Raw genomic sequence first — 27,109 nt, forward strand, 5'->3', positions numbered from 1 at the left:
TGTTTTTTTTTTTTGTATACACAGAGTGAACTTAGCCCACCCATGTTGATAGAACACCCTCTTAGATGTCTTGTTTTGTGTGCCCAAGTACATGCAGGAATGTGGAGAAGAAATGGGTTCTCTCTAGTAAACCAGGTAAGTGTTTTTTAATTCTGTGAAGAGTTTGCAGTTCATTCCTTAGCTTCTATGAAGGTTATAATCTTCATCATACTTAGTCACTGAAAGTCATCTGTCTGAAAACTGTAGGAGTTCCCTGGTGGCTCATTGAGTGGGTTAAGGACCTGGCATTGTCACTGCTGTGGCATAGGTTAGACCCCTGGCCTGGGAACTTCTGTATGCGCAAAAAAAAAAAAAAAAAAAACCCTTTGTGGCCACTGAAAATGATCCTTAAAAATTAAAAAACAAAACTGACAAGATAAATATAATGTTAAACTAAAAAGTTTCTTAGGGAGTTCCTGTCGTGGCGCAGTGGTTAACAAATCCGACTAGGAACCATGGGGTTGCGGGTTCGGTCCCTGGCCTTGCTCAGTGGGTTGATGATCTGGCGTTGCCGTGGGCTGTGGTGTAGGTTGCAGACGCGGCTCGGATCCTGCGTTGCTGTGGCTGTGGCGTAGGCTGGTGGCTACAGCTCCAATTCGACCCCTAGCCCAGGAACCTCCACATGCAGCAGGAGCGGCCCAAGAAATAGCAAAAAGACAAAAAAAAAAAAGTTTCTTAGAACTTTTATTCACATTTTGTTAAGAAATGATATCAAAAGTAGAAATGAACTAGCATTCCTGCTGTAGTGCAGTGGGTTAAGAGTCTGGCTGCAGGAGTTCCATTGTGGCTCACATTGTCTCTGCGAGAATGCTGGTTCAATCCCTAGCCTCACTCAGTGGTTAAGGATCTGGGATTGCTGCAAGCTGTAACATTGGTCCCAGATGCAAATCACATCCAGTATTGCAGTGACTATAGCATAGGCCTTAGCTGCAGCTCTGATCCACCTGCAGCATCTCAGGTCACTGTGGACATTAGGGTTCAGTCCCTAGCCCAACGCTGTGGGTTAAAGGATCCAGCATTGCCACAGCTGCTCATAGGTTGCAGCTGCAGCTTGGATTCAGTCTTTGGCCCAGGGCGCAGGGCTGCTGTGGGCGCAGCCATACAAAAACAAAAAAAAATTAGAAATGAATTTAATTGTCTCAATTTTTACTTGAGATCATTTCTAGAACACAGTTGGAATTTTTTTCTTAGCGTACTGTCCCACAGTGGGAACTCCCAAAGTTGGGTATTTCTAGTAAAACATAATTTGGAGTTCCCATCGTGGCTCACTGGTTAACGAACCCGACCAGCATCCATGAGGACTCGGGTTCGATCCCTGGTCTTGCTCAGTGGGTTAAGGATCCAGCGTTGCTGCGGGCTGTGGTGTAGGCCGGCAGCTACAGCTCTGATTTGACCCCTAGACTGGGAACCACCATATGCAGTGGGTACGGCCCTAAAAAGACAAAAGACAAAAAAAATAATAATAAAACATAATTTTAAAAACCTATATTTCACCTACTTAAATTGGGTTAAAAGATAAAAGTTCTGTTAGTATAGCTCTGAAATTGAGGTTTTAATTTTTAAACCTCACCAAGGCTTGGTATAAGATTTTTCCTCTTTTTTTGATAGTTATAAACCTCACTGAAGGTACTTTTGTTAGGGATCCAGAAAGTTGACTGCAAAATGTGAACAAGAGAGTGACTAGTTTGGAAATTTCTAATTAATCTCTATTGAGATAGAATTAACTGCTAGGGAAATCCCAATGAATGTGCACAATTATGTGCTCATGCTTACGTGTACAAAAGTCCTGGGGTCCTTTGGTGAGTAGGAAAATGAGGGAACTGTACAAATAAAAACCTGTTTACCCAATATAATTGCTTGTTTTTCTTTTTTAGATTTATTACTACCACAATGTGAAATGCAGGCGTGAAATGTTTGACAAGGATATTGTAATGCTTCAGGTAATGAATTAAGAGCATTAAATTTAAAAGTTATGGGGAGTTTTTCTTCTTGTAACTTCCACGGGACCCAGTTGCTTAGATCACTGTCAGATCTACAATGCTGGCCCAGCCCTGTCTAGTAAGCATCAAACTCCTATGGCGAAGAGCCTATAGAACATTTCCATCTAGGTTCCTAGGCACATCTCAGATTTAGCATATTCAAAATAACTCCACTTATGTCCTCCGTACCTTCTTCCTATCTTTGGATTTTCCTTCCCTTAGTGAATTGTTCAACAGTCTATGCAGTTATTAGAAGCAGAAACTTGAAAGCCATCCTTTCTTTCTTTTCCTCTGATTAAAGACTCAAATCCTTCAAACTGGTTTTCAAGGCCTTCAGTACTTAACTATGTTAAAATTCCCTGAATTGGAGAGTTCCCGTTATGGCTCAGCAGGCTACAAACCTGGCTAGTATCCGTTAGTATCCATGAGGATGCGGGTTTGATCCCTGGCCTCACTCACTGGGTTAAGGATCTAGCATTGCTGTGAGCTGTGGTGTAGGTTGCAGGTACAGCTTGGATCCCACCTTTCTATGGCTGTGGTGTAGGCCAGCAGCTGCAGCTCCAGACCCCTAGCCTGGGAACTTCCATATGCCCATGTGCAGGTGTGGCCCTAAAAAGCCAAAAAAAAAAAAAAAAACCCACATTGGAGCTGCCAGGTGACTCAATGGGTTAAGGATCTGGCATTGTCACTACTATGGATTCAGTCTCTAGCCCAGGAACATCCACATGCTATGGGCAAGGCCAAAAAAAAAAAAAACAACACCCAGAATTTGTCATACTTTCCCTTAAGTCTTAAAATCTGCACATTTATTTCTTTTGCTCCCTCAATTGCCCAACCCACCCCCATTTCTGTTTACCATATATCTTGTTTTTCTGCATGTCTTAGCATAATTTAGATAAGACTCCAGGAAGCCTTCTGTGACACAATAAAATGTGGCTGTGTATCCCTTTTGGGAGAGCTTATAGCATGATGTTTATCCCTACCATACGACTCATAGCTCTGGATCGTGGTCGCCTATTTACTTTTCCTCCCCTGCAGCAAACCACAGCAGCTCTCTCTCGTTCCATTTTTTTTGTCCATTATACATAGCACAATACTTGTCATAAAGTAGTGTTTCCGTATTATTGCTGAATGAATTTAGAAATTACAGGAAAAAGTTACAAAGTGTAAATTTCAAAAAAAAATTAGTGGTTCAAAATAAAATTCAAGTTGACTTAGAATCTATACAAAGGGAATTATAGGAGAATTAAAGCTAATACTCAAAAGCTATCATTTCAGGAGTTCGCGTCATGGCGCAGTGGTTAACGAATCTGACTAAGAACAATGAGGTTGCAGGTTCAATCCCTGGCCTTGCTCAATGGGTTAAGGATCCGGCATTGCCGTGAGCTGTGGTGTAGGTCACAGACTCAGCTCAGGTCCCACATTGCTGGGCTCTGGCATAGGCTGGCGGCTACAGCTCCGATTAGACCCCTAGCCTGGGAACCTCCATATGCCTTGGGTGCGGCCCTAGAAAAGGCAAAAAGACCAAGAAAAAAAAAGCTATCATTTCAGTATAGCATTTAGCACTAAAAATTAGAGTTCTTGAAGAGTTTGATGTGATATATATAAATTTTTTTTTTCTTTTCTCTTTTTAGGCATATGGATGTTCCCAGGCTAGGGGTCTGATCTGAACTATAGCCACCGGCCCACACCACAGCCACAGAAACTCAGGATCCCAGCCGCATCTGCAGCCCACACCACAGCTCACGGCAACGTTGGATCCTTGACTCACTGAGTGAGGCCAGGGATCGAACCCACAACCTCATGGTTCCTAGTCGGATTCATTTCTGCTGCGCCACATGGGGAACTCCGATATGATATATATTTAAAAATACTGGCAGTTCCTGTTGTGGCTCATTGGGTTAAGGACCCAACATTGTCTCTGTGAGGATCCAAGTTTAACCACTGGCCTCCTTCAGTGGGTTAAGGATCTGACATTGCCACAAGCTGCAGTGTTGTCACAGGTACGGCTGGGATCTGCTATTGCGGTGCCTATGGCATAAGCTGCAGCTTCAGCTCTCATTCAACCCTGGGAACTTCTATATGCCACAGGTATGGCCGTAAAAAGAAAATAAATAAATGAAAAATACTAGAAGTTTTATTGCCATACCACATTTCTCAGAATGTATACACTTGACAGTAATAAGAGAACCCGGACATAAAACTTTGAACTGAATTTACAGGGTTACAACTAATTCAAAGCATTAAAAGGAAGAGAACTTGCAGTCCATGTTATTAGGACGTGTGGGTTTAGGGGGTGTTTTGTTTTGTTTTACCTGCATAGATTCCTGTTCACACTTTTAGCTACCACAAGTAGGGATTGGGACTAAATGGGTTTCCATCTTTCTTTGAAAGTGGTAAGCAAGTAAGCTGCTTTCTCTTGTGCAAGCCAAAATACCTCTCACTGTTTAGTAGCCCTTTTGACCTTCCTCTGTTCCTTTTTCTCAAACATTTTTAAAAAAGACAGGTGTCTCCATGATGGATCCAAATCATTTCCTGATGATAATGCTCAGCCGCTTTGAACTTTATCAGATTTTCAGTACTCCAGACTATGGGAAAAAAATCAGTTCTGAGACTTCCCATAAGGTAAGAGCATGTTTTACGAGGCCACAATACATTGTTAAAGAAGCCTCTTTCATTCCTTTTGATTATTTTAATCACCTTTATTCTTATTCTTACCTCTGACCGTTCTCTCTCCCACTGCCCTCACTTGTTACAGGATTTAGTTCAGCAAAACAACACTCTAATAGAAGAAATGCTGTACCTCATTATAATGCTTGTTGGTAAGTTTGGATTGTTTGGAGCATTTACATATTATGTTGACTTTTGTGGTAGCAACTAATTTAGAATCTGAACTGTTTTATTTGAGCTGTTACTCAGTTTTAGGGGAAGGAGATTAGAGTATCTTCTTTTTGCTCCCCTCTGATTACTGTAATGATGAAAATAACAGCACTGTGTGCTTTGGATGAAGGAGAGAGGACAGTTGCTAAAGCAGGATAGACAAAGACTCTTTGTGTTGGGAATAAAACGTGGGGCAGGAGAATTTAGTAAGCAAGAATAGGATATGTAGGAGCTATTTACTGTTACTTTATGTCTTAGTTACGTTTCCCGCCATGGTTTTGTGGTGCCAAAGTGCCTCACTTGTCTTCAGGTATAATTCCAAGTTAATAGAGATCTGTGGCTAATAAGTTACAGATTTTTCTTATTACCTGTATTTTCAATCCTGTTGGCTCCATTTTTCCTATTCTTTTACCCTTTACCTTCTCCCACCCATCCTATCTCAGACTCTCAACAGTCCCTAGTAGTCCTGTCTACTATCAGGAGGTGATACCCATGAAAGAGGTTTCAGAAAGTGATTTATTATTTTGCCACAAAGGAAGGCTCTCCCTCCCTCCTACCATCCAGCAGATGGCATGAAAGTAGTTTCCGAGGCTGCTAGTACAGCTACTGCCATACTGATTCTTGAAGGATCTAATCCCTTCCCACCTTCTGATCCCATTCTTCACAATAGCAACCAGACTCTCCTCCACTGCCTGAAGCCCCACTCACTTGTTGTGTCTTGAGACTCAGAAAGATGTTTGGAGCTGCTCTCACCCTCTTTGTAGCCAGCCAGAAAGAAAAATACATTGTCTTGCATGAATTATAAATATATATCACATAAGTATTATGATTGTTAAATGCGTGTTTGTGTATTTATTTATTGTTGACAGGAGAGAGATTTAGTCCTGGAGTTGGACAGGTAAATGCTACAGATGAGATAAAGCGAGAGATTATCCATCAATTGAGCATCAAACCTATGGCTCATAGCGAATTGGTCAAGTCTTTACCTGAGGATGTAAGTACCTACAGTTTAAAAAAATATTACAGAAATCCTTCCCTGTCAGTCTAGTATGTATAGATTTACTTCTCTATACCTTTTCCACAATTGTAAAAAACTACAGTTCTAGGACATGTTTAGAGTTTGCTGAAGTTTTTTCCTTCTGAAGCATCCAGAGACTCTCCTAAGCCATCTCTCTTATTTTAGTGAATGTAAACTAATCATGTGGACATTCATAGATTTGATTATAACTGTTTTTCCTCCCAAGATCTTAAGTTCCTCAGCTACCTATTTTTCAGGCCTGGGGATTTTCAGAAACCCAACTTCCAGTTGGGAAAGGACTTTTCTTTTCATTGAGGTTTTTCAAAATGTTCTCCCAAATTTGAAGCATAGATCAAAACTTTCAACCTTATTGTTCGTTCTTCCGGGATTTAAACTTTGATTTGTTGCATTTTAATACTGCTTTTAAACTTTGTATTATTTCAAACTTAAAAACTTTCAAACATCTACCAGTAATAGAAGACATAGTATAGTGAACCCATCATCAGCTTCAGTAGATGACCAGTCTTATACCCCAGCCACTAAGCCCTACATCTTCACTGGGTTCTTTTGTAGAGAATACCAGGTTTACCATTTCATCTATAAATAGGATTATATATATCTAAAGCAGTGGTTCCCAGCCCCGGTCAGTTTTGCTGCCGCCCTCCTCCCTCAGAGACATTTGGCAGTGTCACTGCTCAAGGCAGGGTGTGTTTTGCAACTGACCTCCATTGAGCATCGGCCAGGGACACTACTAAACATCCTACAAGTCACAAGACAGACTCATGACAAAGAATTATCTAGTCCAAATGTCAGTAGTGCCAGATTTGATCCAGAAGATACGAGCTTTTAGAAAAACTTAGGCATCATTGCACCTAAAAAAAAATAATTTTTAACGTCACTAAATATCTAGTCAGGATAAAAATTACATGTTCTTTTTCATGCAAGATTTGATCCAGAAGATACGAGCTTTTAGAAAAACTTAGGCATCATTGCACCTAAAAAAAAATAATTTTTAACGTCACTAAATATCTAGTCAGGATAAAAATTACATGTTCTTTTTCATGCAAGAAAGCAATTACAATTTATTTAGACTTTAGAATAGGGAAGAATAAAATGTAAAGCAGCATTTGAAAAGTGATAAATGCCTTGTACAAAGTGATGGCATCTGTATTTACCAGAGAGTTCTTTTATTCACAGAATTCCTATTAACATATTGTTATGAATGAGATATGATTGGAGAAATGCTGTTTTAAGGAAAATAGATAAGAAATTTGGAGTTCCTGTCGTGGCACAGTGGTTAATGAATCCGACTAGGAACCATGAGGATCCCACGTTGCTGTGGTTCTGGCGTAGGCCGGTGGCTTCAGCTCCGATTAGACCCCTAGCCTGGGAACCTCCATATGCCTCGGGAGCGGCCCAAGAAATGGCAAAAAAGACAAAAAAAAAAGAAAAAGAAATTGGTGTAGCTATTTCACAAATGTATTGCAAATATCTAAATTTTGTTTAAATTTTCATTTTGTTTTGTTTTGCTTTTTAAGGTCACACCCATGGCATATGGAAGTTCCCAGGATAGGGGTCAAATCAAAGCTGCAGCTGCCAGCCTACACCACAGCCATGGCAGAGCCACGGCAATGCAGGATCCAAGCCACGTCTGTGACCTATACCACAGCTCATAGCAATGCTGAATCCATAACCCATTGATCGAGGCCAGGATTGAACCCACATCCTCATGAATACTAGTTGGATTTTTTTCTGCTGCGCCACAACAGGAACTCCTAAATTTGGTGTAAATTTGTGAGTTTGTGTTTGTTTGTGTTTATTTCATTCCTTTGAAATACTGTCACCTTGATTCAGTATGGTAGTTGAGTTGTTTTTAACTATATAAATCTGAATAAATGTTAGCTTACCAAGCAAATTTCCCTAATTGCATATTAATCATTATGCTTACTATGGAATCCTTGCTGTAAAAATTGGGATAACAGTATATTTGCTTTTTAGGATTGCTCTATGAAGCTTAATGGGATAAAAGCACAGTGCTCAGAGTGTTAGCAGATGTTATTTTAACATGGAACACACTTATCTGTTTCTTATACCTTTAGGAGAACAAGGAAACTGGCATGGAAAATGTAATTGAAGCAGTTGCCCATTTCAAGTGAGTTTACTTTCTACTTTTTCAAATTCAATATTTTATACATTAAATTTTCTTAGAATGTTTCCCTTGATGGAACTGAGAATAAAATTGTTCTTTTCAGAGCGACAACCATCTTCAAATATATAATTCTGAGCTAGATTTCTTTTTTTTTTTTTGTCTTTTGTCTTTTCTGTTGTTGTTGTTGTTGCTATTTCTTGGGCCGTTTCTGCGGCATATGGAGGTTCCCAGGCTAGGGGTTGAATCAGAGCTGTAGCCACCGGCCTACGCCAGAGCCACAGCAACGCGGGATCCGAGCCGCGTCTGCAACCTACACCACAGCACCACAGCTCACGGCAACGCCGGATCGTTAACCCACTGAGCAAGGGCAGGGACCGAACCCGCAACCTCATGGTTCCTAGTCGGATTCGTTAACCACTGCGCCACGACAGGAACTCCTGAGCTAGATTTCTCACTGACATTTCACTTTTTTTTTAGGGTAGCACCTGTAGCATATGGAGGTTCCCAGGCTAGAGGTCAAATTGGAGCTACAGCTGCTGGCCTACACCACAGCCACAGCAATGCCAGATCCTTAACCCACTGAGCCAGGGATTGAACCCGAATCCTCATGAATACTAGTCGGGTTAGTCTCTGTTAAGCCACAACAGGAACTCCAACATTTCACTTTTATGATCTAGCCCTGCGCTCAGCAACTTGAAGTAGCTTTATGAGAATTTTTATTATATTCAGAATAGGTGTTCATAGCTGATAGTTTCAGATAATTAAAATTAACCTGAGCAGGTGATATAAGTAGATGCATTGTACTTTCTTCATTTCCATTTGAAGTTGTGGGGTAGCCTCTGAACAGTGGTCTTTGGTGTCCGATGTGTTGCCCAATAGATAAACTAGTTTACCCCTTAAAGGTTGGTGAGCTGTTTCTTAATCTGGTTTTTTTTTTGCTCCTCACTCCAATGGCAGTGTCTTTATTTTTCTTGATTTTAGAGAAAATGTAGAAAAGATTATATAAACCCTAAAACTGCACCTGGTTTTTTGTCACTTGATAGAACTTATCACAGACATCTTTACGTGTCATGTTTAATAGTATTGTTTGGAGAGGTCATAATGTGTGTAACCTATTCCTTGTTTTTAGATTTTAAATGGTTGTCACTATAGAGGCCATCACATTCACTTATCCACTTAGAATTAATTCAAAGTGGACGTGCCAGCTAAAATGGATGCACGTAAAATTTGGTTATAGATTAGCAAATTAAACCACAGAAAGTAGTTCCAGCTTACACTCACCAGCAATAGATGAGATTTGAGGGTTGTTTTTTGTTTTTTCCCCCAAAGGAAACCTGGATTAACAGGACGAGGAATGTATGAACTGAAACCAGAGTGTGCCAAACAGTTCAATTTGTATTTCTATCACTTTTCAAGGGCGGAGCAATCCAAGGTAATTGAAAAAATTAAAAAGGTACTGGGAAAGGGTTCATTGGGGTTTTTTTTCATTCCGGTTTTGTTTTTTTTCTTAAACAACTTTTACTACTTTTTACAGATTGTAAAAGAATACATTTTGGGGCGTTCCCTGGTAGCCTGTTAGTTAAAGGATCCAGCGTTTTCAGTGCTGTGGCATGGTTCGATTCTTGGCCTAGGAATTTCCACAAGCCGTAGGCACAGCCAAAAAAAGAAAGAAAAGTGATACATTTTTATTGTAGGAAATTTGGAAAGTATGAAGATATAAAGAAGAAAGGGGGGTTCCTTTTGTGGCTCAGTGGTAATGAACCCAACTAGTATCCATGAGGATGAAGGTTCAACCCTGGCCTCACTTAGTGGCTTAAGGATCCGGCATTGCTGTGAGCTGTGGTGTAGATTGCAGGTGCGGCTTGGATCCTGAGTTGTGGTTGTGGTGTAGGCCAACAGCTAGAGCTTCAGTTCATCCCCTAGCCTGGGAACTTTCATGTGCCATAGGTGCGACCCCTTTAAAAAAAAAGACCAAAAAAAGATTACCTGTAATACCACCACTTAACACTTGGAGTTTTCCCCTGAGTATTATAAAAGATCTTTGTAATTATATACATACCCACACATATATAATTGGATATATTTTATTGGCTCTTGAAAATAGTCAACGTGTATTATAATCAGTTAATCCATTTTCACTCATTTTAGAGTTGCTAGTACTTAACGTTATGCTTTTCCATGGTATTTTCCTAATCACTCTTAGCTAGTTTAAATCTTGCCTTTTAGCAGTCTACTCTTTTTTTTTTGGCTGCCGTGTGGCACTTGGAATTCCTGGGCCAGAGATCAGATCCAAGCCTCAGTTTCAACCTACGCTGCAGGATCCTTTTAACTCACTGTGCCAGGCTAGGCATCAAACCTGCATCCTTGCACTGCAGTGACAGTGCCAATTCTGTTGTGCCACAGTGCCTCCAGTCTAGTCTTAAAAATAAGCTTTCAATAAATGGCTTTAAACAAAACTTAAACATGAAGCTTTTGTTTATTAGTCTTTGATGCATGAAATAGAGCTCAGATCTAAGTAAGTTTTTTGTTTTGGTTGGTACATGTTTCCCCTGCATTTTAAATCAAGAAAGAATCCACTTGGGAGAATTCTTTTAGTGTCAGGGGAATTAACCTTGATATCATTTTGGGTATGTGGGGGCCGGGGTTAGCAGCCACACCCCTGTCATATGGAAGTTCCCAGGCTTGGGGCTGAATCAAAGCTTCAGCTGAGGCCTGTGCCACAGCTATGGCAACACTGAATCTGAGCCCCACGTGCAGCCCGTGCCACAGTTTACAGCAGCTGAGTGAAGCCAGCCATCAAACCCACATCGTCACAGATGACAACTTTGGGTCCTTAACTCACTGAGCCACCATAGGAACTCCAGTTTTGGGGGCATTATAAAACTAAGAATAAAAATCTAAAATCAGAGGGGGTATGACAAAGATTAACTTATGTCAGTAGTTTCTGATAATTAAGTTGTTTTGTATTGCTGATTCCCTGTCCAAATTGTGTTCTTTTTTATTAGGCAGAAGAAGCTCAACGGAAATTGAAAAGGCAAAATAAGGAAGATACAGGTATTTTTTAATCTTTCCCAAAATTTAATGTCAGTCTTTTCTTTGTTAAACATTGTTTACCATGCTATATATTTTTTATTTTTTTTGGTGGGTTGTTTATTTTTGTTGTTGTTGTTGTTGTTGTCTTTTTGTCTTTTTTAGGGCCATACCCACAGCATATAGAGGTTCCCAGGTTAGGGGTCAAATCAGAGCTATAGCTGCCAAGCCAGTACCACAGCCACAGCCATGCCCAATCTGAAGCCACATCTTCGACCTGCACCACAGCTTACGGCAGTGCCGGATCCTTAACCCACTGATGAAGGGCAGGAATTGAACCCACATCCTCATGGATACTAGTTGGATTCCTTACTGCTGAGCCACAACGGGAACTCCTCCCATGTTATGATGATCCTGATGAAGATTTAAATATAAGCATTTTGAGTGAACATTTAAAGGATTAATAAATATGCCAAAATAGATGGTCTCTACTGAGTTAAGGGTTTTATCTCAAATCTTAAGACTTTCTAGGGAAAAGAAAGGCCTTTCCTTTGTACTACTGATATTTATGATAGTTGTTTTTAAGCACTTGGCTATCCTTGGCTACGAAAAGTATATAATAAAGGGGTAGTTTTTTGGGTGTTTTTATTTTGTTTGTTTTGTTTTTTAGGGCCACACTTGTGGCATATGAAAGTTCCCAGGCTGCAACTGCCGGCTTACACGCAGCCATGACAGCATGGGATCTGTGACGTACACCACAGCTCAGGGCAACACTGGATCCTTAACCCACTGAGTGAGGCCAGGGGTCAAACCTGCATCTTCACAGATACTAGTTGGGTTCATAACCCTCTGAGCCACAATGGGAATTACTGGTTGTTTTTTTTAAAGCATGTTCTACAAAAATAACTTTATTTTCAGCACTTCCTCCTCCAGTTTTGCCTCCATTCTGCCCTCTGTTTGCAAGTCTGGTGAACATTTTACAGTCAGATGTCATGTTGTTGATCATGAGGACAATATTGCAGTGGACTGTAGAACATACTGGATATGCCTGGTCGGAGTCCATGCTGCAAAGGGTAAGTTTGAAGATATTTATTACTTGTATTTTAGTGGTCTTGTAGTAAAAACCAGAATACAAAATACTGTTCAGTATCTGTACTCAGGAAACTTGGGATAAAATAGAGTGTTATCTTAACTTGAAACATAGTATTTTGTTACTGTTTTTTGTGTCTGACAATAAAAGTGAGAGCCTGTCAGATTTTTTTATACCAAGTGGTTGTGATTACCTCGGTCCTTTTGGCAGATCTGCCTCTCATTGATTGGTCCTTACATGTCTTTGTTTATGCAGTAATCTGACATTTGTTTAATGTGTTATCTTTGCATTTGTTTTTCATTTATTTCTCTTTAGAAACCTATGAGTTCATTATATTTTACAGTTGAGGAAATTGAAACCTAGAGACTTATAGTCTTACAGCTAGTAAGTGCCAAGTCTAAAAGCTTGTTTATATTTAACATTGTAGTTTTAATGTAGGTCATTCATAAATTATTATCTCATTAAATTCACGTAATACCCCATGAGTAAATAGTTTTTCCATTGTATAGATGAGGATGGCAAGTTTCAGTGAGATTCAGTTAACTTGTCCATGTCACCCAGCTAGTAAGTAACGTAATAAATTCCATGCTAGGCACTTTTCTATACTATATTTTTAACTCTAAATACTCTAGAGGGAAGCTGGGGTGTGTGTTTTCTTATTTGTTTGTTTATTTGTTTTCCATTTTAAAGATGATGAAATTAGGCTCAGACAGATTCCCTCAAGGCATGTAGCTTGAAAGCTGTGAAGCCAGAATTCAGATGAAAGTTAGCCTTCCTTCAAAGCTCCTGTTCCTCCCATTGTCTCAGTAGGCTCAAGTATCTCCTTGGCTAAGATATTTGTATATGTATAACCCCCTCCTATTTATGAACATGCACTTAAAATGTAAAAGCATGGAGTTGTGGTATATTAGAGACCATCAGTATTATATGAGCAAAAGATTTGTGGGAAATGATAGAGAAAAAAGTGAATATTATTTATCTTATATATACATTTGCTGTATGTCATTCAGGCTAACTTGGTTCTCCTAAGTCTCATTGACAATCATAAGAGCCCTGTGTGTAGGGAAAGATACAGAGATGCCGCATATATATCTCTTGCAAAAATTGGGGATCACAGATTCCCTGTTGTGGCACAGCAGAAACGAATCCAACTAGTAACCATGAGGTTGTGGGTTTGATCCCTGGCTTCGCTCAGTGGGTTAAGGATCCGGCATTGCCGTGAGCTGTGGTGTAGGTCGCAGACTCGACTCGGATCCTCCATTGCTGTGGCTGTGGTGTAGGCCAGTGGCTATAGCTCTGATTCAGCCTGTAGCCTAGGAACCTCCATAGGCTGTGGGTTCGGCCCTAAAAAGCAAAAAAAAAAAAAAAAATTGGGGAGCAGGATAAGGAACAATAAAAGTACATATAGACTCAGTGTACTTATACATTTTCTTAGACATCTAGTAAGGAGTTTTTTTGTGAGATATGCTGAACATCTTTATAAGTGATATGGCATTAGAGATAAAAGTGTATCTCCTGAGATGATCAAGATCAAATCCTTAGAGAAATTTTACTAAGAGTGTTATAGATTAGATAATTACATAATAGAAGTTTACAGCTCTAATTATTTAGCCACTGATTCTTAGAATCAGTGATTTTTTAAGGGATGAAGTAAAACTGAAAATTATATGAATGGCTGGTCATAGCTGTTAGTAATTTTAACTTATCCTGACAATTTGCAGTTGAATTTTCTTCTTAACTAAAATAAATTTTTCGTTTCCTTACTTAGAATTCTTTTTTAGAAAAAGAACTTTAGAGTTTGGATTTAGTAAAAAATTAGTACTTTGAATTATTTTTCATTACACTTAAATTAGTCTTTAATCATTTGGTTTAGGAGTTCCCGTCGTGGCGCAGTGGTTAACGAATCCGACTAGGAACCATGAGGTTGCGGGTTCGGTCCCTGCCCTTGCTCAGTGGGTTAACGATCCGGCATTGCCGTGAGCTGTGGTATAGGTTGCAGACGCGGCTCAGATCCTGCGTTGCTGTGGCTCTGGCGTAGGCCGGCAGCTACAGCTCCAATTAGACCCCTAGCTTGGGAACCTCCATATGCCGCAGGAGCGGCCCAAGAAATAGCAAAAAAAAAAAAAAAAAGACCAAAAAAAAATCATTTGGTTTACCTGTTTTCAATAGTAAATTATTTTTTGTTAGTTCTTATGAAAATATGTACTTGATTTGCGTTTCACTAAAAGTTACAAAGCATTGTATTTTAGGTGTTACACTTAATTGGAATGGCACTGCAAGAAGAAAAACAGCATTTAGAGAATGTCATGGAGGAGCATGTGGTGACGTTTACCTTCACTCAGAAGATTTCGAGTATGTATACAGTTTTTACTAAACTCAACATAGCAGTCCTTTTAAAATGTAATACAACCTCTTTTATTTGATCATATAGGTTTTAAATAGATTATATTGATCCCAGATTTCTGGGGCTATCTATATTCTCCTGTGTATTCAAGGTACTATAGCAGATTTTGATACATTTTTATAAAAATTCTTAGAGCCTGCACATACTTTAAAAACATAAATTTTAATTCATAAACAGGAGAAAGTAATGAAGAGTCCTTAGTTTGAAATCAATATAGCACATACATTTAAACTCTATATTTTTAAAACACAAAATATTTTATTTAGGATTTAATTTTTAAATTGTTGCTATTATCTTATAAAAACATAATGAAAATAAGAAAATTAGCTGTGGGGATTAGATTATCATTTTATATAAAGTAATATAACTTTTTTTGTTGTTCTTTTTGTCTTTTTAGGGCCACATTGCTGCATACGGAAGTTGCCAGGCTAGGGGTCCAGTCGGAGCTGTAGCCACTGGCCTATGCCACAGCCACAGCAACGCAGGATCCAAGCCGCATCTGACTACACCACAGCTCATGGCAACACTGGATCCTTAACCCACTGAGCAAGGCCAGAGATGGAGCCCGAGTCGTCATGGATGCTGGTCGGTTCACTAACCGCTGAGCCACAATGGGAGTCCAAGTAATGTGGCTTTTGTTAGAAGGCTAAGGAAATGTTTTTTCTAGCTTTTTATTATAAACATTTCAAACATACAGACAAGTTGGAAGAGTTGTAAACATCTGTATACCTACCACTGGGATTCAGTAGTTAGTGTGTTGCTGTATTAGCTTTATAATTTGCACACTTTTTTGAACCATTTGTTTTAGATGTCATAATATTTCACCTCTAAAGAAAAGCTTTTCCTTTATTTTCAGAATAAGAAACTGGCTTAATGGTTACCTGCAGTAGTGGCAACTGTGAATCTCTTAGGGTTTTTTTGTGGGTTATTGGGGGGGTTTTTTTGTCTTTTTGCCTTTACTAGGGCTGCACCTGGGGCGTATGGAGGTTCCCAGGCTAGGGGTCTAATCGGAGCTGTAGCCGCTGGCCTACACCAGAGTCACAGCAACACAGGATGTGAGCCACGTCTGCATCCTACACCACAGCTCACGGCAACGCCAGATCTTAAACAGTGAGGCCAGGGATTGAACCTGCAACCTCATGGTTCCTAGTGGGATTCGTTAACCACTGAGCCACAACAGGAATTCCAGTCGTTTTGTTTTTTTAATGCTACTCATGGGTTTTTATTCAGTGTTTTATATTCAAGTATAATCAATATTCCTTTTGTGATGCTCAAGGTATTCCAGTTTTGGTCATTGGAAGTCTGTCCAATTGGCTCTGTGTCCTTTTGACCCAACCCCATTAGTATTTGAGCACCACCTTGCTTTCTGGCACAAAAGGTGTCCCAGATTCATCTTGTACTTTCCCTGCTCCAGACCTGCTCTTGTCAATTTGCCGAGGTGCTTAAATGAATTTCTAGTGATATAATAGGAGTTTATGAATTCCTTGATTGCAAAGGATTACTTTTTATAACTTTCCATGCTCTTTTCTCTGCCAGTATTTCTTTCTATGGATTAACATTGTATATTGGAGTCATAGCCCTAATCCATAGGCACAGAATTTTAGATCTGAAAGAGTATTAAAAATCACATAGTTTAGGAATTCTCACTGTGGCACAGTGGGTTGAGAAATCTGATTGCAGCAGCTTGAGTCACTGGAGGTGCGGGTTCAATCCCCAGCCTGATGCAGCAGGTTAAAGGAGCTGGCTTCGTCACAGTTGTGATGTAGGTCATAGCTGTGGCTCAGATCCAATCCCTGGCCTGGGAACTTCTTATACTGCAGGTGTGGCCATTCAAAAACAAAACAAAACAAAAAAAACACCAAATAATTCAATCTCTTCCCCGCTTAAGAAAGAGGAACATTTTGCTAGAACGGCAACAAAATCAGGAAAATTAATAATTGGAAATTTATGACTATAAAAATAAATTAACTAATATTGGATTAAATGTACTCTTGAGAATATGGACTTTGGTTCTTTTTCTCAAGATAAATAATTTTTAGAGGAAGAAATTTGTTTTATTTTGAACCTAGATTTTTAGTAAAGGTCAAAACAAATAGGTATATGTATATACACAAGGATTCCTGTAATCCTAATTCATTTTCTTAGACTTGTAAAATCTGGTAGACCTTTCAGCTAGATTTGTTGTTGTTGTTGTTGTTGTTGTTGCTATTTCTTGGGCCGCTCCCGCGGCATATGGAGGTTCCCAGGCTAGGGGTCGAATCGGAGCTGCAGCCACCGGCCTACACCAGAGCCACAGCAACGCGGGATCCAAGCCGCGTCTGCAACCTACACCACAGCTCACGGCAACGCCGGATCGTTAACCCACTGAGCAAGGGCAGGGACCGAACCCGCAACCTCATGGTTCCTAGTCGGATTCGTTAACCACTGTGCCACGACGGGAACTCCTCAGCTAGATTTTTATTTAATCTTGCTAGACACTATGCTGAAATAATCATTTGGTATAAGATTTTGGTTTTGAATAATCAAAGAATTCTAGTTGTATACAGCTTGTTTGTAAAATACAAATATGTTACGTTTTGAGAAATACTGAAAATTTCTTAGTTGTATTCAAATGGTGGGCAAATGATGTTATAGGCATCTTTGTGTGTCTTCCTGTGTATGGTCATAAGCACTGTGTAGTCTTAGCTGCTGTTAGTGTTTTTTCTTCCACTTAGAACCTGGTGAAGCACCAAACAACTCTCCTAGCATACTGGCTATGCTAGAAACACTGCAAAATGCTCCCTACCTAGAAGTCCACAAAGACATGATTAGGTGGATATTAAAGGTAAAATTTCCTGCATTACTCTGCTTTTTGTGAGAAACAGTAAATTGTTTTTGAATTTTTATGATGTTTCATAGCTTCAGAATAACTGATACTTTTTTCCATAGACTTTTAATGCTATTAAGAAGATAAGGGAGAGTTCATCCACCAGTCCAGTGACAGAGACAGAAGGAACCATAATGGAGGAGGTATAAGATATTAAAGTGTGAAAATACTGAAAAATTGTAGCAAGCTGACTATAAAAAATTAAATTTATCTGGGGTGATTGGTAGTTGATACTATTCATAAATGTAAATCCACTGTGTTTATTTTTGTGACAATCTTTTTGGTCTTTTTTTTTTTTTCTTAACATGTCAGGTTAAGAAACTTTTCTCGTTTAGATAAGTGAGATTATAGAATAACTTTGAATTAGTATTCACAATAAAGATATTTCTGCTTTGGAAGGAAAGGGTGCCTTTAGCCTATAATGGTCTAATTCAGTGAAGCATAATTTCAGAGTTCAAGAGACAAAGACAAAGCGGAGAGAAAGAGAAAAGCCGAGATTGCCAGACTGCGCAGAGAAAAGATCATGGCCCAGATGTCTGAGATGCAGCGGCACTTTATTGATGAGAACAAAGAGCTCTTTCAGCAGACGTTAGATCTGGATACCTCTCTCTCTGCTGTTCTTGATAATAGGTAAACAATAATCACAGTTTTTGAAACTCTTGACCAGTGGTTCTCAACTGAGGAAGATGTTGCTTTTTTATTCTTTATAAGTACACTTAATCCTAAAGTAATTTAGAAGAGTTGATAGATAAATTTTGTGACCTTGTAGATAGAGGAGTTAATCTTGGAAATCTGAATATATTAGCATACGTTTATGAGCTTATTTCTGACTATAGCTCAGATAATTCGTGTGTAAGTTATAGACATTCATAAAAGAATGAGTACACTAGGCTCACTTAACTTAGTGTCTAGCTTGTGTGTTGCATATTGGATTGCTGTGTGGATTGAAGGCCATGGTTTTGATACATGAGAGACTCATGTCTTTCAAATCGTCATCAAAACCATGGGTTTAAATATGTGCATACCTAGAGTCTACTATTTTATGATTCTATAGAAACTTCTTAGGCTTATTAACTATACTCATAACCTTTTTATTGCAGCCCCGTGGTTTCAGATATGACTCTTACAGCACTGGGCCCAGGACAAACCCAGGTCCCTGAACAGAGACAATTTGTCACTTGTATATTGTGTCAAGAAGAGCAAGAGGTGAAGGTGGAAAGCCGGGCAATGGTCCTGGCAGCATTTGTTCAGAGATCAACTGTACTATCAAAAGACAGAAGTAAATTCATTCAAAATCCAGGTAAGTCGTAGCTAGATCCTTATCCTCCCTATTAATAATGACTGCCACTTAGTATGATAGGTGATATACAGAGATTTTATTAATCTAATCATAACTCTATAGGCATGGCGGTATCTTGAGCAGGAAGTCCTCACCTGCAAGATGTGCAGACTCTCTAGGAGTATCATGCCTGAATTACACAGCTGATAAATAGCAGGGATTCAGAGGAGAGCTGTTCTTGTGGTACAGCATTAACATACTTTGGTGCTTAACATTCTTTCCCATTTTTCAGGACACTTGTAAAGTCCTGGTAATTAGTTGAATACTGAAATAACAATAATTATTTTGTCTCATGGATAGATCCAGGGTGGAATCTCTTAGGAGTAGTGATGTGAGGTACCCTTGTGAGAAGCAGTCCTTGGGCCTCATTTGGGTTATTAAGATAGAGATTACTACGCAGTGTAGGACATTATTCAAGAGAATCTTGGGATCCACATATATTGAATGGTAGGGAAAGAAGCAGGGTTGGATAAAGGAAGAAGTTGAACTATGATGCAGTCCCCAAAGACCCTAGAAAACCCCATGGGAGCTCTGGATCTGGATGGCCCTTCAAAGGTATCCTGAGTTGGGGCAAGGGGGGCTGGGTCTTTACACCTTGATACTGATCAATGACTGGTTGGGGGCCACCTCTGGAAAAGACTTGTGACCTTGAGCAAAACAGTATGACCCTGAGCAAAGTCCCTTAAAAGGGAATAACAGTCGAGTGCCCTCTTCTAACAGCTTGAGAGAGTCATTCATGCCTGTAGGGACATCTGGCCTGCACATTTGTGTGTCCTCCACAGATACTTTAATGTTTCTATTCTTATACTTGTGTATGTGTGTATATGCCTCCATGATACCAGTAAACTTCTTAAGAGTAGGAACTGTGTCTTAACTTCCAAAACAGTCATTTAGCCAGTGCCTCTCACATCGTATGACTGAAAAGAGGTTTGAGAGCCTAGCTGGTAAGATTGCTTTTCTGTAAAAGGAAAGTTCTCACAAGTGTGGCTCTCAAGCAGCCTTGTTAAGAAAGATTGGTCTGCTTCATCTTAAGAATTGATCATTTGAACTAGGCAACTTACAAATCTCATTCCAGGCTGAAGATGAAAGTCACCAATTGTATTTAATTTGCTACCTTCTTGGAAAAACGGGCCGGCTATAAGTGATGTTATTTAAGTGCTTTCACACTTTATATCATAAAAGATTTCTTTACGCTGTGAAATTTGCAATGTTTTAGTATATAAGGCAAATTAAAACTTGACTAGTTTAATGTTAAGGAATTTCTAAGATTACACTAATTTATTAGAGAATTCCAGGAATTCCCAGAAAAGCCAGTTACCCACTTTGTCTTTTTCTCATCTCCTTTGAATATAAAAACTTAGTACCAGAGCAGAAGACTGTCCGCATTGCCCCCTTTTTTCCTACTTTGGTCCGGGTTGCCCTCCTGGATCTTTTGTTGCAGCTTTGACTCTGGTACAGTAATTGGGACTGTTCTCTGCATGAGTGTTTTTAGGCAGAATCTCCTCTAGGGAGCGCTCCACTACTGCCTGCCAGGACACCTTTTTTGTTAAGAGATCATTGTGACCCAGCTACCCTGAAGGTATTAAAGGCAGCTCCACGAAGACTATCCCTTTTACCATGGACTCAGGGCATTTGAGGGGAATAGGAGTCTCTCAGTGCCCCGAAAATGTGAAATGTTCAGAAGATTAGATCTACTTAAATAGGGGATCCCAATTTCAGTTAACAATTCAGGGATGTTTCATTAATTTGCTCAGGATAATGAAAATTAGGGTCCTGTATTCTAAATAGTCCAGGGTCTTGCATAAATTATTGGTATCTCGAGTAAAAGGAATAAACTAGCATTTCACGTGAAGTTTACAAGCCTTTATCAAGGATTTCACAATTTAAAGTTATATGTTTATTATTATAAAAATATTAAATGCTTGGTTTTTCATTTTGTTTTTTGTTTTTTATAATGCAGAAAAGTATGATCCATTATTCATGCACCCTGATCTGTCTTGTGGAACACATACCAGTAGCTGTGGGCACATTATGCATGCCCATTGTTGGCAAAGGTAATTTATATTCTTAATGTTAGTCAAGAGAAGTTTATCCAAAGACTCAAAATTAAATTTTTTGATAAAGGCAATTCTATTCTAGAAAAAGGGAGAAAGAACTAAAAATATTGAAGACTAAAACCCCATATTAGAGCCAAATAAATAATTAAAATTAATTTATTTTATCCTTTAAATGTAAAGGAGTGCCTTAGAAACTTCATAATATAGCAAATATATTTTTTTATTGTGAGGATCTGTATTAGCTAAAACAGACTGGATTAAGAAAAGGATTTTTTCAGGGGGATAAACCCTAGTAGACTGTCTTTCTTCAGGTCCAGGGTGAACGACTCTTAATTCTGAAGATGCTAGCACTTGCTTGGTTACTTCCCGAGATTGTCATGGCTCCCTAAGCCATGGAGTAACTTGACACTTACTCTGCTTTGGTGCTTTCTATGCTTTTGCAAAACCAACAAACCAGCGCTGTTATTCTAGCACTCAGCTCATTGAGTTGTCATGAACTGCCCCTAGTAAGTAGATGTGAGCACTGGGCTTAAAAAATACACTACTCTGTGAATGCTTGTTTGGAAGACACTCTTCTTTTGATTTTCCTGTTTTAGAACTCTTTTTTTTGGTGGGGGGAGGGGTCTTTTCAGGGCCATACCTGCTTCATATGGAAGTTCCCAGGTAGGGGTTGAATTGGAGCTGCAGCTGAGGCCACAGCCACAGCAACACCAGATCCAAACTGCATCTGAGACCTATGCCACAGCTTGCAGCCAGGCCAGATCCTTAACCCACTTCGTGAGGCCAGGGATTGAACCCATAGCCTCACGGAAACCATGTTGGGTCCTTAACCTGCTGAGCCACAATGGGAACTCCCTGTTTTAGAACTCTTAACCCATTTTGGTAATTATAGCAACTCAAAATTAAAGTATCAGTGTTAAAAAAAGTTCAGATCATTTTAAAGTTTCAATTTTTAGTACACCAGAAACTAATGCAACATTGTATATCAACTGTATACTTCAATAAAATAAAATTTTTAAAAGATAAATTTTTTAAAGATTTGATTTTTAGATTATTTATGGGAACAAATTATTTAAAATGTTGAAGCTTATGGTTCTCTTTGAAAAAAATTACCGTTGTTTTTTGATACCTCATGTTCTCTAATTGTAAAGGTATTTTGATTCCGTTCAAGCTAAAGAACAGCGAAGGCAACAGAGATTACGCTTACATACAAGTTATGATGTAGAAAATGGAGAATTCCTTTGTCCTCTTTGTGAATGCTTGAGTAATACTGTTATTCCTCTGCTGCTTCCTCCAAGAAATATTTTTAATAGGTAAGTTCTGACTCATAAAGCCTTTATATCAAAGAAATAGTCTCCTTTGAAGATAACAAAATAATAAACCAGGGCAGGGTAGGGATATCATTCTAGGTAGTTGCATAATGTTTTCCAAATACTTTCCAAACTTTTTATTTAGTTATTTCTTCTAGCAGACCGGTGAGATACGATTTTGGTTTTTAGAAAGGAACAGGCCAAAGTTTAATAGTTTCTTGGTTACCTATGAACACTATAAAGGATATAAAGTTGCCATATGTTCATGAAAACTGTCTCTGTTATTTCTAAGACCCCAATTTATTTTTTTTTAATTTTATTATTTATTTATTTTGTCTTTTTAGGGCCGCACTCGTGGCATATGGAGGTTCCCAGGCTAGGGGTCAAATCAGAACTGTAGTCACTGGCCTAACCACAGCCACAGCAACTCGGGATCTGAGCCATGTCTGCAGCTCACAGCAACACCAGATCCTTAACCCACTGAGTGAGGCCAGGAATCAAACCCATGACCTCATGGATACTAGTTGGGTTTGTTACCACTGAGCCACTATGGGAACTCTCTAAGACCCCACTTTAAATAGCTCCCTGATACTTTTCAAGAGATTCTGAGTAAATTGGAGGAAGGACAGCTCAAACTAATTTTTATTGAACATACTAACAATTAAATGCAATTTTTTTTGATAATTTACTAGCCAATTCAAGAGCTAGGCCAAAATTCTGTGATAATTAATATAGGAAAAGAATCTAAAAAAGGATGGATATGTGTATACATAGAACTGAATAACTTTGTTGTATAGTAGAAATTAACAACATTATAAATCACCTACACTTCAACAAAACTTTAAAAAAATGGGGAAAAAAAGAATTGGGCCAAAAATGAAAATCTGTTAGTGTAGTTAAGATGCAAAATTTTTATCATTTCATAATTTTTAAGGTGCTTTTACTTAATAGGAGTATTTTACATACTCGTTTCAAATACAAATTTGATAGTGTCTTCTATTGAAACTTGACCTTTATTTCTCAGTTTAGAATTATGGTATCTATCTGACATTCACAAATACTGATTTAAGTTTTATGAAAATGAATCATCTGTTTATTTCTGTGCTACCGTTTGGGTTTAATTCAAAGCAGAGTCAGTTTTCTTCTCTTCAGTTTTCAGAGTTCAAACTATGGTATCAGTCTGCTACCATAAAATGTTCTTAAAATACCATTAGATATGCATGCAAGTTCCTGCTTTTTAATCGTAAAAGAATATCATGGTGCTGACCTAAATCTGCATTTGAGGTGATAAAGAAATTAGTCGTTATGAGGTTAAGAATTCACTGCATGTGAAGAGAAAAAAATCACTTTTTGGTTCATGTTTTGTTTATTTTCCCATGAGTCAGTTATGGCACAGTTGTTAAGAACACAGGCTTTGGAGTCTGATATAGCTGGGTTTGAATGCCAGATCTGTCCCATATGTGGCCTTAGACAAGTTACATGGCTCTAAACCTCAGTTTCCTCATCTGTAAAATGGGGACAATAATATATCCTATTTCAAAAGATTTTAGAGGATTAAATCTAGTAGTGTAAAATGCTTTACTAAGTGCTTGCAGCATAATAAGCATTCAGTAAATAGTGTCAAGATGTGATATTTAAGAAATACTAGCAAATTCCAGGACTGAAAAAGTGAAATTTTTGACAAATATTCAGTTTGATGCTAATAATTGTTAGTATCATACTGACAAATAATGTAAATTATATATTTTCATTTCCATTGGCAAATATCTATTCTGACTTTTTTAAAAGCAACAAATTTTCCCCTAGCTTTTTTTTTTAATATTTGAAGTATGTTTAAAATATGCCCGTGATCATTTAAGTAGTCTTTTTGTATCTTAAATTAAGCAACAACAGAATACTAAACACTCTCTATAATCTTTTCTAGCAGGTTAAATTTTTCAGACCAACCAAATCTGACTCAGTGGATTAGAACAATATCTCAGCAAATAAAAGCATTACAGGTTCTTAGGAAAGAAGAAAGTACTCCTAGTAAGTTCTGATAACCTGCTTTCATTTTTCCCTAACGTCTGAGACCATTGAAAAATATAGTTCCAGAAGAAATTGTTTTGAAATATTTTAAAAGTGAAACTTCTCATTTTAAAATTTGACTTAATCTAATTTTCTTTGTCTTAATGAACTAAATTTAATCTACCACATTACTCCTTATTCCTTGAAAACACACAAGCTCATGTGAAGTTTGTAATAAACACTTCTCACTTATTCCCCCATTTTATTGAAGAGCTTCTGGGGGTGGGGGAGATGTAACTGAGTATTGAAGAGCTGGCTTTGTTCTCTGTGGGCTGACTCACTTTGTTGTTGGCATTACCAAGGGCTTCCCAAGTTTCATAGACATGCACTGCACTTATGACCTTGAGGGAAAGTGGTCTGAGCGGAACTTCTATCATTGGTTTTTAAGGAAACAAAATAGCATACTCTTCTGTTTCTTACCTTCCCTGGCTCCGTATTAGTGACTGTACTATCAGGAGAAGCACAGGTGACTGAAGAAAGTGCCTAGGTCATCCAGAGAAGAGTATTTCTCATGCTTTGAATGTTAAACTGATTTTCAATAACGGGAATTTTTCTGTCATTTTTAATTTCTTTGACCTAAATTTTGAGTGAAATTTATGACTGAGATTTATAGAAATATTGTGGACTAAACGATAATAGTACGAAATGCTTGTTTCTGTAGATATTGCCTCATCAAAGAATTTAGAAAATATGGATGAATTGCAGCTCCCTGAAGGATTTAGGCCCAATTTTCATCCTAAGTGAGTATATTATTTTATTCCTGTTAAATTTGGCCACTTGAAATGAAAAGTTAAGTCAGCAGTTAGTAAGAGAATCACTTTTCAAGCTAGAGAGCAAAGTGTTATAAGACATAGATCTTGAATTTGGATACTTAAGAATATTTATTGCAGGCATGTTGATAGAAGACTAAGAACTACCTGGCATGTTTAACTCTCACAAACCTCTCCAAGTCTGTGTTGCTGACTCCCTACTATACCCCGTTAGCTGTCTTTCCTTGACAGCACCTCATCACCTCTAAATCTAAGCAGCTCAGCTCCCCCACCAGATCCCATGCTTCCTTCTGACTTCAGTATTTCTATTTATGGCCTCACCAACTTCTTAGAATCCAGGATCAAAACCAGAGGATTTTCAGACTTATTGAACCCCACAGCCAGTAAGTTACAAAGTATAGCACAGAGCTAGACTGTTTTGTTCCGTTCCACCACCACGGCTTATCTGTGCAACTTTGTACAAATTGCTTGACCTCTCTGTATCTCACTCAGTTTCCTCATCTGGAAAGGTAAGATAATAATATCAACCTCATAAGTATTACAAAGATAAAGTGACATGATACATTTAAGTTACCTGCAAGTTGTTCCTGACACATACTAAACAACTCAATAAAAATTGTATTGGAAGGCTTAAGCAGAAAAAAAATCACTCCTATGCCTCCTACATTTCCCCTCCCCATCCCCAGTCCTGTCATTTTGTTTTTTCTGTTATTTACTTTCATTATTTGTAGTTAAAATACTTAATCAACTATGTCTTGATTTTTTTTTCTCTTTTTTTCTTTTTAGTCTTTTGGCTGTGCCTGCTTCATGTGGAAGTTCCCAGCCCAGGGTCTAACCTGTGCCACAGCAGTGATAATGCCAAATCCTTAACTTTAAGCTAGGCCACCAGGGAACACCTTCTTCATTTTTTTAAACAGTGGCTTTATGTTGACTAGTAACTTAGGATTCAATTTTTACCTCTACCCTGTTCATTACTACTCACCAGTCGCCCTATAGAGGTATTTCACAATTTATGGTTAAATCTTTTGTCAGCTTTTATTTTATTTGTTTATTTATTTAATTTTTTTTTTTTTTCTTATTTGTCTTTTTAGGGTCACACCTGCAGCACATGGAGGTTCCCAGGCTAGGGGTCTAATCGGAGCTGTAGCTGTCAGCCTACACCAGAGCCACAGCAACAGGGATCTGAGCCGCATCTGCAACCTACACCACAGCTCACGGCAATGCCGGATCCTTAACCCACTGAGCGAGGCCAGGATCAAACCCACAACCTCATGGTTTCTAGTCGGATTCCTTTCCACTGCACCATGACGGAAACTCCTTTTGTCAACTTTTATATTGCAGTTGTTTCTGCTGATAAGTTGTGTGTTAAATTTTCTTTCTTGTACGATTTTGTCATTCCTATGGTTAATAATTACCTTATTTTTCCCGTGTACTTGTTTTTCTATGTGTGTAATACTTTCTTTCCCTTTTTTTCCTTCCTAAATGCTGTGGTGGATCTGACAGATGCCTGGCAGTAGCTGTCAGTGCTCAGATCCATCAGATGATCTTCTTTCCTGGACCCTTCTCCCACAGCCTCTGTCCTCCCACACCAATCAGGACAGGGCACAGCTGTCACCCTGAGACTTCCCCTGGCTGCGTTCCTCTTATTTACTGGATCTTGTTTCCTTCTCTTTCTTAATTTACTCCCTCATGTTGCATCCCTCAGCAAATTCCTAAGAGAAGGTGCCTGGATGTTCAGTTTTCCATGTCTGAAAATACATTTGTTGAATACATATGCTTGATGGCCGTTTTGCTTATAGATTTATAGGTTAGAAGTCATTTCTCATCTAGATTTTGAAGATATTATTTTACTAACATCTAGCACCCATTGAGAACTTATTACCATTCTGATTCCTGTTCCTTTATAACTTTATTACTTCTGGAAACTGTTGGGATTGTCTCATTAATCCCCAGTGTTTGAAATTTCTCTATAATGTTCCTTGGTATGCAAATCTTTATTCATTCATTTTGCTGTTTTCAACAGGCTCTTTGAACCTGAACCTGAAGATTCATGTACTTAAGTTCTGGGATTTTTTTTTTTTTTTAGGTCTCTTTTAGGGCTACACCCACGG

The 27,109-nt window shown here is 38.6% G+C and overlaps 1 protein-coding gene across 9 annotated transcripts in view; it reads left to right on the forward strand.

Annotated features, from left to right (window-relative positions):
* UBR2 (ubiquitin protein ligase E3 component n-recognin 2) overlaps positions 1 to 27,109 on the forward strand; it is a 126,256-nt gene that overhangs the window by 75,332 nt on the left and 23,815 nt on the right. For 5 of the 9 annotated variants that reach the window (XM_047797112.1, XM_047797107.1, XM_047797108.1 and 2 more), the window contains 18 exons: positions 25 to 135; positions 1,914 to 1,979; positions 4,521 to 4,643; positions 4,777 to 4,840; positions 5,768 to 5,892; positions 8,016 to 8,068; positions 9,395 to 9,497; positions 11,071 to 11,119; positions 12,014 to 12,168; positions 14,435 to 14,537; positions 17,304 to 17,413; positions 17,518 to 17,598; positions 17,907 to 18,085; positions 18,556 to 18,755; positions 20,755 to 20,848; positions 22,003 to 22,164; positions 24,086 to 24,189; positions 24,890 to 24,968. In XM_047797112.1, coding sequence (XP_047653068.1) covers positions 25 to 135; positions 1,914 to 1,979; positions 4,521 to 4,643; positions 4,777 to 4,840; positions 5,768 to 5,892; positions 8,016 to 8,068; positions 9,395 to 9,497; positions 11,071 to 11,119; positions 12,014 to 12,168; positions 14,435 to 14,537; positions 17,304 to 17,413; positions 17,518 to 17,598; positions 17,907 to 18,085; positions 18,556 to 18,755; positions 20,755 to 20,848; positions 22,003 to 22,164; positions 24,086 to 24,189; positions 24,890 to 24,968 — 1,961 coding nt within the window. Of the gene's footprint in view, positions 1 to 24; positions 136 to 1,913; positions 1,980 to 4,520; positions 4,644 to 4,776; positions 4,841 to 5,767; positions 5,893 to 8,015; positions 8,069 to 9,394; positions 9,498 to 11,070; positions 11,120 to 12,013; positions 12,169 to 12,500; positions 12,570 to 14,434; positions 14,538 to 17,303; positions 17,414 to 17,517; positions 17,599 to 17,906; positions 18,086 to 18,555; positions 18,756 to 20,754; positions 20,849 to 22,002; positions 22,165 to 24,085; positions 24,190 to 24,889; positions 24,969 to 27,109 lie in introns of those variants that run through there. The other 4 variants (XM_047797109.1, XM_047797113.1, XM_047797114.1 and 1 more) reach the window with 4 other exon arrangements.

Source organism: Phacochoerus africanus, chromosome 9 (assembly GCF_016906955.1).
Source record: "Phacochoerus africanus isolate WHEZ1 chromosome 9, ROS_Pafr_v1, whole genome shotgun sequence".
Classification (NCBI taxonomy): domain Eukaryota; kingdom Metazoa; phylum Chordata; class Mammalia; order Artiodactyla; family Suidae; genus Phacochoerus; species Phacochoerus africanus.